The following is a 10,277-nucleotide window of genomic DNA, read 5'->3' as shown; positions in this document are numbered from 1 at the left end:
TAGTACTTTTGGAATAGGAGACGAAGAGATAGTATTCACCACGCGTCTCTCTCTTCTAGAAGGTACATAGAATCCCTATGATATCCCTTTGCGAGGCTTGGGTGGAGAAGTCTTTTATCTGATTTATAGCTAGCCGAGCTGTCTCCCTGTCGGGCAAGCTGAGTTTCCTCTAGATGTATGTACTTTTCGGCTCTTTCTAATAACTTTGCATAATTGGTAGGAGGTTTTTTCACTAGTGATTGAAAAAATTCTCCATCCAACAATCCTTGAGAGAAAGCACTGGTTAGTACTTCTGTGGGCGTAGAGAGGGCATCCTAAACGACTCTGTCAAAACTCTGAATGTACTCCCTGAAGAGTTTCTTACGACTTCTGCTTCATGGTTAATAGATTCAAATGTATTTTCTGGTACCTTTTGCTGCTAGCGAATTGATGTAGGAAAGCAGTCTTGAAATCAGTAAAAGAGTGTATAGAGGAGGGAGGAAGACGACTAAACCATCTTTGTACAGAGCTCAACAAGGTTGTTAAGAAAACCTGACACTTGACTCCATCCGAATATTGGTGCAGCAAGGCAGCATTCTCGAAATAGCACAAACGATCTTCCGGATCTGTGGACCCCATATACTCTCCTAGCTGGGGTTGTCGAAAGTGTCGAAGCAGTTCCTGCTTCAGAATTTTCTTAGAAAAAGGCGTATATGATGTGTTTACCTCATCTTCTATGACTGTCTTGCTTTTGTAGTCAGGTCGACATAGGTCGACTCTAGATTCATGTGAGTCTTCTTCTAGGAAGGTATCCTCCTTGCGAAGAAGGTGCAATAGGGGCATGTTCTCCTCTCTCGATATGAGTCGTCTTCGATGAGGAGAAAGATCTTCCGGCAAAGGTGCCGGAATTCTTGAAGGAGGTATTAATGAGTGCTGTTGTAATACCTTTATCATAGTTTATGAAACTAATTCGTTAATCTTTTCAGGAGTGACCATCATCTTGTCATCGTAACTCTTCTTAGTAGAATCATGCTCGCCAACTATTCCTCCAGTGTTAACCATCGTAGCGTCTCAGCTCAGTGTTCCCACAGACGGCGTCAATTTGTTCCGGCTAGTACACCATAGATAGTTTCAACGCTGGTTCAAGGCTTTGCCAACGTACACGCTCCTTAAAGAGAATTATCCGAAGAGAAGAAAGGTTCTGAAAAGTACTTTAAAAGAGAATTAGAATGGCGCCGGGATTGGATCCCGGCAAGTCACTCCGACGCTCAAGTTAGGATTTGGCATGAGGAAGGAGTTAAAGGTTTGAGGAAATTAGGGTTTATGTGTGTGCGTACCTGTACCCATGGGCATGAGTTACCTTTTTATAGTAGTTGATCTCCGAAATATTAACAACCGCTTGAGAAATATTTGGGTAGACTAGTTCTCCCTTGGAAAGATTCCGTCTGTTGATATATATTAGTTCCTGTTATTGCGGAAGAATTTGTTATGTTCTTTTTCCGATTTAAGCGGAATGACCGTGTCTTTATCACACGCTGGAAATTAGTCCTAGATGTAGGAAACATATTGATACCGTACTCTGAGGTTACCTCAAGATGCGGAAGGTGCATGTGCCGAGACCAAGTCATGAGGTCGGCTCATGTTTAAGGAAGCATGTCGGGACTGGAGGGGGAGCTCGGCATATGCTTAAGGAAGCATACCGAGACCGAAGGAGGAGCTCGGCTCATGCTTAAGGAAGCACACCGAGACCAGATGAGAAGCTCGGCACATGCTTAAGGAAGCATACCGAGATCGGAGGAGGAGCTCGACACAGGCTTAGGGAAGCATACCGAGACCGAAAGGTGAGCTCGGCATATGCTTAAGGAAACACATCGAGATTGGAGAAGGAGCTCGGCACATGCTTAAGGAAGCACACCGACACCGGAGGAGGATTTCGGTATATGCTTAAGAAAGCATACCGAGATCGGAGTAGAAGCTCGGCACATGTTTAAGGAAATATACCGAGACCGAAGGAGAAGCTCGGCACATGCTTAAGGAAGCACACCAAGACCGGTGGAGGAGCTTGGCACATGCTTAAGGAAGCATATCGAGACCGGAGGAGGAGCTCGACACATGCTTAAGGAAGCATACCGAAACCAGAGGAAGGGGTCGGGAGTTCATTCGGGGTTTAGGAAGTAGCCTTCATTAATTAATTAATACCTATATTTACTATTTTTTTTCTTATACTTACCTGATGCCCACGTATCCACTAAATAATCCTACTGGATCAGTATCATTTTTCACAACTACCTCAATTTGTCTTTCATGTTGTAAGATGAGGGCGATGAACTTTTCTGAGTGTCTGGTAGGATTCATCATGAGTATAGAAAAGGAATTATTCAATCCAACGACGAATATCACAACTCATTCTTTTTCTTCTCTTTCAGTAGGTTCTTTGAGACCCCCACAAGTGCAAGTAATCAGGTTATAATAAGAAGCACTATTACCCAAAAGCGCCTTCATCTTGGCGTGATAGATTAATATAGCTAGATGTCCTTATTGAAGTTCTACGATTTCTTATCGGATTTCAAAAATCTTAGTGTTGTTTCATTGCGAGAACCTATCATATAGATCACTCCATGCTTCAGCTATAAATAATGTATAAATAATACTACCCGCAATGTTAAAACCAACAAAATTAAGGATCCATAAAAGTACCATGTAATTACAATGCTCCCATATCGAGAACTTATCGTTTTTGTCGATGGTGGCTTGGCTATTCTTGTTGCCGCGCTCCGTTATCCATAATTATTTTCGTCGACTGATTTAGATGCCAGCACCACAAAATAAAAAAATAAATTTAGATCACTTGAAAAATTAAGAAAATAATAAAATTTGTATAGGATGCTTTCTTGTAAGATAGCTATCGGAATCGGAATTGTAGCATAAAACTGATGTCGAATGTCAACTTCATCATTTTAATGATTGTTTATTTTTCCAAAAGAAAATGTTGTCCCCCCTGTGCTGCATGTCTATTTAGTGTTTATCATGATTAACATGAAGAGTTGCGCTCATGAAAGCCCCAATATTCTGTGTAGATAGAAACTCAATTAAAATGTCATCGATTGGAGCTTGCATCTCAAACAATTGGGCATCTGAACATCAAATAAATAGAATGCTCACAACAGACCCACCGCAGAAAGAGAGCCGAGATTTTACAAGGATTCAGATTCCCTATAGACCTCAATGCAACCCCTATTAACACAATTTGTTTCAATCAACTCTCCTGCTCATGAGTAGGTATGTTGGAAGAGAGGAATGTTTTCGATACAGCCGAGCATGAATAAAACCAGCTTGGAATAGAGAATTAAAGAAAGTTAAACTAGTCCATTGATGATAAAAGCAAACTACAATAAAGCAACAACATTATATTAAATTTAACAGAATGTGGTAGTATAAAGCGTACAAGCTTTTCAATTTGTCCCATCCAGAGTTGAAAATTTTGAAGGTCCAACAGCATCAGCAAACCCATGGATTGATAATTCTGCTACAGAGGCCTTTGGTCCAAGGAAAAACTCGTGATCTATGTAGATAACAATGACCGTAATGTCATCGTGAAAGAAGCGACGAATTCCCTTGTCGACTTTCTTGAGATCAGCATACCTCATTTCTCTCTTCCGAGCAGCCTCCTGTAATGCCGTCCTGATCAGTCTTCTTGCTATACCCTGACGGAAAAAGAAAAATAACCAATAAACAGGCAGAGTGTGATATAAGATGTTTGCATTAGAAGCCTACTTCTCTTGGATGATTATGGACAATTTCAACAGCTTGTTGATTGCTAAGATGCTCCCAGAGCCCATCAGAGGCAAATATCACAAACTTATCTTGAGGAAGAAATGTACGTGTAAATACTGATGGTTCTGCAGTTAAAACCGGCCGGCACAGAGGTTCAGCGGGACAGAAACGAGTAATGGATGGATCCAAAGCAAATTCTGGCTTCTTCAAGTATGCATCCCCTATAGTTCTTGAAACCTAAGAAAAAAAGTGTCAATTTTCTGAAACAAAAAAGTATATATACTCATAGTGACAAGTGACAACAATTTGAGGATAGAGATCTAGAAAACATACTACAACAAAGGTGCTAAACACACTTATAGATGGTAAGCCTTCCAGTTATTCTGCCATTCTCATTGAATTGATTCAGGAGAATAAATTACACCCTCAAACATACATATAGTAACCAAACTTCCGTATATCTTGTTTTTCAAAATTAAAAGTATAAATTACTAATGACTCTGAGAATCAGCTTTGCTTGTGAGGGAGTTTGATTCAGTGAAGAAGACAAATAATTATTGAATCTAAATAAGACAAAAAGCCCAAGAAAATATGATCATGTAAAATGCAACAGCCAGCAAACAAAAAACTCACCTGAATTATGCCTTTAATTCTCCATACTCCATGCTTAAGAGCCACAATGTTTGAATCGTCTGGATGAAGAGATTTAAGCTCTTGTCTCACATCTTCCATACTAGCATTGTGATCCCGTGTCAGCTGCTCAGTAATAATGTTATTTGACCTTCCTAAATAACCAACCACAGCCCGAGAATCTCCAAGATTGGCCAAATAGAGTGTTCCTCTCCATATTACACCCACCAAACAACATGAGCCAGTTGCAGCAATTAGAGGCTTTATTTCACGTGTTCTCCTAACATGAGCAAGAAAATCTTCCTCTGTTGCAGAAAATGCACTCCTAACTACATCCTCACTAATTGTTCCACTTTCTTGAGCATACCCTACAAATTATCAATTAGAAATTTATAGAACTAGTATTTATATATTGAAAATAATCTGTCTGTAGAAAGATGGTACAATGTGCAAAATATAAGTAAAAAGAGATGGCAGACAATGTGAAAAACATAATCAACTTTCCGCTCAAGCCAACTTCAGTATGTTGAAGAATTTTGTTCTGACCCAGTGCTAGTCCATTACAATGATCATCCGCCAGAGAGACATGAATCCATGAAACTTAAATGTCAAGTTTTGGCTTGTAGCATACAAAATTTTATTTGGTGTCAAGTTCATGCTCACGAAACAGAACCCATCATCTAAAGTTTTCATCAACAAGAAGTATCTTCTGACCCAGTGCAAGTCCATTACAATGATCATCCACCAAAGAGACGTCAATCCCTGAAACCTAAATGTCAAGTTTTGGCTTGTAGCATACAAAATTTTATTTGGTGCCAAGTTCATGCTCAGGAAACAGAACCTATCATCTAAAGTTTTCTTCAACAAGAAGTATCTATAGAATGAAGGAATCAAACCCCCGAAGCATAGCTAAGTTGATTACGACGGAGCAGAGTTATAGAAGAGGGCAAGGGTTCAAATCTCGGCGAAGCCGAGACAATAGCCTCCTCCGTCGTGGTCAACTGCAGCTTCTCGATTTACCTCTTCATAGATGGTCGTGGGGCCGACCGTGTGGGACCGCTAGGATGGCGGATTCCACCTTATGTTGCAGAAGAATGAAGGAATCAACAACCAATGTGGAGATGGAGATTGCTTCTGCATTTAATGCAGACATTTTTAACAAAGACAGCATGAGATAAATGGGAAGATCTTGTAATGAAGATATCATAAAGTTTTCCTCGAAAAAAATATATAGATGATAATAACATAGGAAATAGATTTGGGGTATCAAAAAGCCACACATGATCCATAAAATCGTTAATAGAAACATTTCAAGATAATGTTTTCTTAGAAAAAAACTGAGAAAAACATCCACCTTAATTAAAAGATTACTTCAAACTACAAATATATAACTACTATGACAATATTGATAGAAAATACAAAGGAGCTAGGAGGAGAATCCACATAACTAACATGTTAATGAACAATATCAATCAATTCCACCCAATATGCATGTAAATTCTGAAACACTCATATTGGCTCTCAATGTTTACTTATGATTTCAAATCCAATAGACGAAGCAAACATGAGGTGTCATTCATTCAACTAAACATCAAATTCTTCGTCATTGACTGCAAATGATAGAGTAAATTAGAGTTGGCAAGGCCATGAGTTGTTTCAATTAAATTATCATTCAATTAAAAAGAAAACATACAACTACATTTTGCAAAACTGCTTTAGTCTTTTCAAAGGTAAACAAAACTTGAGCTTCTATCAAATTTGCAGATTTGGATCAAATTAAATTGCATAAGTTCTTAAATGTACTCCTGTAGAATTTGGATCAAATTAAATTGCATAAGTTCTTAAATGCACTCCCATAAAACTGTTATTCATTAGACCAATTTTATAGTTCAAAAGTTCATGTTCCATAAAACAACAAACACCTAAAAAGACTTGAATCCTATATCTGGCATATGTTTCATTCAAATGAAGGAATACAATTCGATGCTAGCAAACTAAGACTAGGAGCCTTGAAAGGTCATGCCTAATCGAGACAGAATAGTTCAAAGGAAGCACTATAAGACTATAAAGTATGAAACAAGTAGTTAATTTATAAAAGTAATGTTGTATATAAAAAATATAAAAACATCCAAGGGCTCTCAGTATTCCTGTTTAAAGAGAGATGCTCTTCCTTTTCTCTAGAAGGTGATGGAAATGAAGTAGGGACTCTTGTGGCCATCGACATCCATCGATGAGCATAGAGTATGTATAGGGGACACCACCACCACTGGACAAACAAGCGGCACCATTGACACTATATGGACGGTGGCGGAGGGATCCAAAGTTAAAGGAAGGCTACTGATGTTGACACGCTAGACAAGATACTGGAGCACCTCCTTTTACCTTGTGAAAATTGTTGGAAGGCTGGGGAGCATGTGGCGCATACTTAATGGCTTGCTATTGCTCGATGGTGACACCATTGCTGCCATCGAGTCATTGGCAATGGAACAGTTCAAGGGTAAAGATATCACCAGTGATGTCGTTGGGATGACAGTTGTAGGATTGCTGCTATTGCTAGACTAACAGGCAAGAAAGTCTGAGAAGCATCGTGCACTAGTTCCAATGACTTGTTGTTTCAGTTATGCCAGCTAGAGGTGGGCTGATATTGGAAGTTTGGAAGCTAATTGGAATACCTCTGATTGCTGAGGAGCACAGGGCACACCTCTCATCATCTACTACCGCTCAACAATGGAAGGAGTTGGAAGAAGGCAACTTTGGGTTTCTACTTAGGCATACCAAGACGACTGAGTTACGGGAGCTACTGGGGCTAGGAAAGGTGAACCTCCTGCTCGTCTTCGACTGGTGGAAGGCATCACTTGCGATTGGTAGTGAAGATTTAAATTTTAAATTGGCGTTGTCAGGCATTGAATCTAGGGAAAGTAAGGTCGGCTGAGTTTTGAAATTTGAATTCAAAATTTTAAACCATTGACCAAATTATGCACCCAATGGAAACCAAATGGCAGTGGAAACCTCAACTTCAAATGGTGTTGGTTTGTTGGCGGTTGTTTTTGAAATTTGAATTCAAATTTGTAATTCAAATTTTGAAACAATTGGCAAAACAAAGTCGACATGCATAGGAAAGAAAATGGTGGTTGTCCAAGACCAGAAGCAATAGTTCCCACTGGTGCAACTTCCGGTGACAACTCTCGATGACTACCCTATCAAAGCCATGGTAATGGTGACACAACTATGGTGGCAATTAAGCTGCCTGTGTTGGTGGCAACTCCTCAATGGAGTGAATGGCAAACAAGTGGCCTGAAGCTGATGGCCTCATACCCTAAGGTCGGTGCTTGGTGTGTCATGCAGGGACGGAGAAGGAGCTACACCTGTGGTGGCCATTTACTCAGGTGCCCTGACAATGGGGCCTACCGCTGAGAGTAAACTCCCAGCAATCTCCCTACTGAAGTCATGGAGATGGAGTCACACTATTGTGACAAGTGAGCTACCCTCACTGGTGATTATTCCTTTAGTGGAGTGAGAAGCAGGCAAGTGACCTAAGGCTAAAACTTCATGCACCTAGACGTGACACCAGTTCTCGTCATGGTTATGGCAGTGTAGCTGTGGTGGCAAGGGAGCTGCTTCTGTTGGTGATCTCCCTACTGCGGAGTGAAAGGAAACAAGCAATCCATGGTAGATGCCCATGCACCAAGGTCTGAAGTTAGGCATGACAAACAGTGAAGGAGCATGAGCTGCATTTGTGGTGATCAGCCAATCTGCCGGTCTGCATGGCACCAGTTTTGCCATGATGATGGAGGTGCAACTGTGGTGCAAGGGATCTACCTCGACTGATGCTCCTCCTCCAGCAGAGTGAGAGGCAATTGAACAATTTAGGGCTGCTGATCATCCACCAAAGCCTGGTGTCACGAGTCTTTTGGACCTCGAGAAAAGCTGGCGTTAGGCATAATGTCAACCTGCTAAGCATATTAAGGCTGGGCAGCTGTCCAGGTTGTCCCTTATCAGATTTTTGTATATGATACAGATACACAGTTACAAATCACTGAACATACTCAATCTGACATCTAGTCTACCTTCACTATGTGTTCACGACTTTAGGATCTAGATTGGGTACACCCAATCAGGATTCTACATTTTTTTGGATCATAATTATTTATTTATCTATCCGAAAAAATATATAAAAACATCCATGTATAATCTCAAACGAGAAACTTACTCATGAGATGAAGAAAGAGGTGCTTCGAGATATAGCGAGATGCATCGGCCCCGCCATGGCCATCATAAACCCCCACAAATGTGGCGTCTCTCCCGATCTCGACCTGGCTGTGGTCCTCGAGGACCTCGTTAGCCTGGACTACCGCAAAGGAGAAGTCACCAGCCGCGTGCCGCCCGATGTCCCGCGACCACAGCAATGCGTCATCATCCTCTTCCTCATCCTTCCTCATACGCGCGTACCGCCGGACCGTGCCCCAGCACGCCGCCGCAATCCTCCCCATCCACGAGAACATCCCTCATTTCCTCCGTAGAGGATCCCTTAACTTCGCCGCCGCAGCTCTTCAAGCCGAGCTCAACCAAGAATCCATCGCTCGATCAGGCCTCACTCACGCGCGCCCGCATGGATCCTTGAGAAATTGGGGTTCTTTGATGTGCGATCGAATTAGAGCGCCGAGATGGGAAAAGCGTGAGCGATCCACGGAGAGTCAGCGATGCGGTGTGAACAAAATTAGGGCACTAATATAGAAGAACCTTTGCTAAAAAGGACACACTGATTGATCTAATTACAACGAATAGCATGCACGGATTACGAGTCAACTTCATGGCCGTGGGCTAAGGCGTCTACTAAGTTGGCAACCCGTGTTTCGTACCTGCTTGTTCATTTGGTGTTCTGCAGGTCCTGAGGAAGCTTCTGTCCAAAAAAAAGTAGCAAATTAAGAAATTAATTATTAGTAAAGAATTTAAAAACAAGTCATCCAACATCCTCTTCTCTTCTAACATCATCATAATGACGTGCCTCTGATAATTTCTAGCAAATTTGTCCTTTGCCACATTTTTTACTTATTCGTATAAAAAAAATAGATAGGTCATCCAACCTATTGATGCCCGTGCCTAAACGAAGTCATGAGTAATTGAGATTAAAATAAATTTAAAAAATATTATTAAAAAATAAAGTGATATAAATTTTAGCATAATTTTTTCAAAAACATATTATATCGATTATAAAATAAAAAATATTCATAAAATAAAATTTTGAAAAGTTAAAAAATATTAAAAATCACCATAACATAGTCTAAAATTATGACATACTATTTTTTCACAAACTTTAAAACTAAAAATATAGATATATTGTAGGAGAAGATTATTGGAGTTTAACAATTTTTTTAAAATGATCAAACGATTTAAAAAGAATCCTCTATTTAGCAATTTTGCCAGGCTACATAAATATAACATTTTCAACTAAATTTATTACATAGATAACCAAAACTACTGAATAGATTTAATAATTTTAATTAAAATTATTAGATTTATAGACAAAACAATTAAACATATAATCAAAACTGCTAGAATTGGCCCCACCAATGTGGTGTAGTAGTAAAGCAATAAAAAAAATAACTAAGAGGATCAAAATTTAAATCTCACTAAGGATAAATATTTTTAGAGATCAACTTCAAAAAATAGATAAATTGTATTCTATACTTAGTAGGTGAATTAGGAGACGACATCCACCTATTATTAAAAAATTACTAAAATTAACGCCCACCAGTATGGAGTCGTGATAAAGCACTCAAAGAAACTACTAAGAAGGTCAATGTTACAATCTTACTAAGAATAAATATTTTTAAAGATCAACTTCTAAGTGTATATAAATTGTGCTATGGATTTACCTTGTAGGCGATATGGAG

The 10,277-nt window shown here is 39.7% G+C and overlaps 1 protein-coding gene across 2 annotated transcripts; it reads right to left on the bottom strand.

Annotated features, from left to right (window-relative positions):
* Window positions 1-3,325: 3,325 nt before the first annotated feature.
* Window positions 3,326-9,069, bottom strand: LOC141836101 (putative protein phosphatase 2C 25). 2 transcript variants are annotated; one of them, XM_074723509.1, is made up of 4 exons: window positions 8,594-9,069; window positions 4,387-4,751; window positions 3,754-3,990; window positions 3,326-3,683 (listed from the first exon to the last, which is right to left on the bottom strand). In XM_074723509.1, the coding sequence occupies exons 1-4, from the start codon at window positions 8,883-8,885 to the stop codon at window positions 3,432-3,434; spliced, it is 1,146 nt and encodes a 381-aa protein (XP_074579610.1). In that variant the 5' UTR covers window positions 8,886-9,069; the 3' UTR covers window positions 3,326-3,431. The 2 variants fall into 2 exon arrangements, with proteins under 2 accessions (XP_074579610.1, XP_074579611.1); XM_074723510.1 differs by having other exon boundaries at window positions 4,387-4,739.
* Window positions 9,070-10,277: the final 1,208 nt, after the last annotated feature.

Source organism: Curcuma longa, chromosome 10, assembly GCF_044706935.1.
Source record: "Curcuma longa cultivar G26 ecotype Majalengka, Jawa Barat chromosome 10, ITB_CL_G26_1.1, whole genome shotgun sequence".
NCBI lineage: Eukaryota > Viridiplantae > Streptophyta > Magnoliopsida > Zingiberales > Zingiberaceae > Curcuma > Curcuma longa.
Note: the sequence above shows the minus strand (reverse complement) of the source record. Positions and strands in the feature narration are given on the sequence as shown.

Coding starts and splice junctions, on each gene's coding strand:
- LOC141836101 (XM_074723509.1), bottom strand. CDS start 8,885: ATGTTCTCGTGGATGGGGAGGATTGCGGCGGCGTGCTGGGGCACGGTC. Junction 4,752..8,593: donor CCTCTTTCTTCATCTCATGA/GTAAGTTTCTCG, acceptor GATAATTTGTAG/GGTATGCTCAAGAAAGTGGA. Junction 3,991..4,386: donor GAATTAAAGGCATAATTCAG/GTGAGTTTTTTG, acceptor TTTTTTTCTTAG/GTTTCAAGAACTATAGGGGA.